At 38.0% G+C, this 1,802-nt stretch overlaps 1 protein-coding gene across 1 annotated transcript in view; it reads right to left on the reverse strand.

Moving 5' to 3' along the window:
• The window catches only part of LOC107629824 (26S proteasome non-ATPase regulatory subunit 2 homolog A), a 7,239-nt gene extending 5,849 nt beyond the window's left edge, over nucleotides 1–1,390 (reverse strand). Inside the window, exons 1-6 of the mRNA XM_016332727.2 lie at nucleotides 1,067–1,390; nucleotides 846–946; nucleotides 609–729; nucleotides 458–517; nucleotides 287–354; nucleotides 82–124 (exon numbers count right to left, since the gene is read on the reverse strand). Coding sequence (XP_016188213.1) covers nucleotides 82–124; nucleotides 287–354; nucleotides 458–517; nucleotides 609–729; nucleotides 846–946; nucleotides 1,067–1,174 — 501 coding nt within the window. The 5' untranslated portion in view covers nucleotides 1,175–1,390. The remainder of the gene's footprint in view (nucleotides 1–81; nucleotides 125–286; nucleotides 355–457; nucleotides 518–608; nucleotides 730–845; nucleotides 947–1,066) is intronic.

A 1,802-nucleotide genomic window follows, 5' to 3' on the forward strand; every position in this document is an offset into this window, starting at 1 on the left:
ATGTGGCAATACATGCATACTAAAGCACATTTAAGCTAAAGCTATAAAATAGTAATCATCTGAGAAAGCTAGAAACCCAACCTGTCGTTTTGCATACTCTTGGGCGATCTCTCCAGCCAGATTCCTAACAAAGGATACTAGCAATCAGCAGAAGTATGATACTCCATTTCATTCAGACTTCATCGACCAGAATTTTAGTTTCAAATCTTTTAAGTTGTTCGCTTACAAAACAGCAATCCATCTTCCAAAAATGAAAACAGACCTGAACAAGAAAAGAAATTCTCACCTAACATACTCGTGGCCCCAAGAACCAATATCACCTTCTGAACCCAGTAACCTGTACTTGAGGCTTTCCTGATAGAGTTATAAACCACACAGTAGTCAAATAATGGAAAGTTCATTTCACCAAAGTAACCATATGATTTCAATTTATTTTTAAATATCAATTAATACTTACTCTCTCCCCTTCAGCAGACATAGTAAGGGCCAGAACTGATAATATGTCAGCTAAGTACTTCTGCATTGGCAAAAGACAATTCAGTTAATCACCAAAATACTACCATCATTGTCTCATAAAGCCAGCACCAAAACCACAAAAATAACCTTACCTTCAAATCAGACTCTGCCATTGTCTCATAATACGCCTTCAAGGTTCCATAATGTGGACGAAGAAACTTCAACGGCTTGGGAACCGAAGTCATGGAGCTTGTTGAAGTACGAATTTCTTGTCTGTAACACAACCAAACGTTCCAGATTCAATCCGCTTTCAACAAAATGCTAAGCTAATCATTCAAATCATAGAGTTAACTTTCATCACTGAATTCTCAAGTACAAACTAGGTTTACCTCATGCTCTCAAGAGCAACCTTTTGCAAAGCTGGGTCGGAATCCTGAACCCTCTCCACGTACAATTCTAGCTGCTGCTTCAACGCCAAATCCTCATCGGACTGCACAAATTTCCCCAGAAAAATCAAATTTTTCTCTCCATAAGTTAAATAGAAAATCCTGAACCCTAGAATTCGAGTAACAACATAAACTAAAACTAGAGGCCAGGGTTTTAGACTCACCAGATCTTCGTTCTCGACTTTCTTCTTGTTCACGACCTCGTCGTTGGCGGTGCTGGTGCCGCTGCCACTGCCACCTCCTGCGGCGGTGCGATTAGGATCGGGCGCCATTAGAGGAGGAGCTGATAAAATGAAAAAAAAAAACCCCGAACTGGGAGTTACTGAGAAGGGAATAGAAGGATTATGCTGCAACGGAAAAAGTGGGAAGGAAAATTTTGGAAGTGCTGTTGATAGAAAAAGAAAGAACAAAAGAAAGTGCACACGGCACAAGACAAGTCGATCTTCTGAAGCTTTGGAACTTTGGAGTGAAGAGTGAAAGCATATAGCAGAAGCATTATGGTTTTCTTGCTCAGGAGGATTTCTTTAGTGGTCCATAGGCCCGTTATCTTAGAACACCTAGGCCCATTTTCATGGCCCATCAAGAACCTGGACTTCGTCATCAGTAAGACCCAAAAGGAATCAGAAAAGATAAAAGAAATAGAAAGGTATGAGGTAATGACCCAAGAAAATGATAAAATGGTTGAAATGTTTGCCACTATTAACAGTGCAGTTTGGATCAATTTTGTGTAAAAAATTTATACCATTCAAATATTAATTTTACTTACAATATGAGTTGGATTAGATAATTTTTTTTAGACAATACAATCCCATCTAATCTAATTTCAAGCGATTTGGATTGGATTGAATTTGTAGTTTTATAAATTAAAAAATAATATATAATCAATTTTAACACTAAATC

Source organism: Arachis ipaensis, chromosome B03 (assembly GCF_000816755.2).
Source record: "Arachis ipaensis cultivar K30076 chromosome B03, Araip1.1, whole genome shotgun sequence".
NCBI classification, from domain to species: domain Eukaryota; kingdom Viridiplantae; phylum Streptophyta; class Magnoliopsida; order Fabales; family Fabaceae; genus Arachis; species Arachis ipaensis.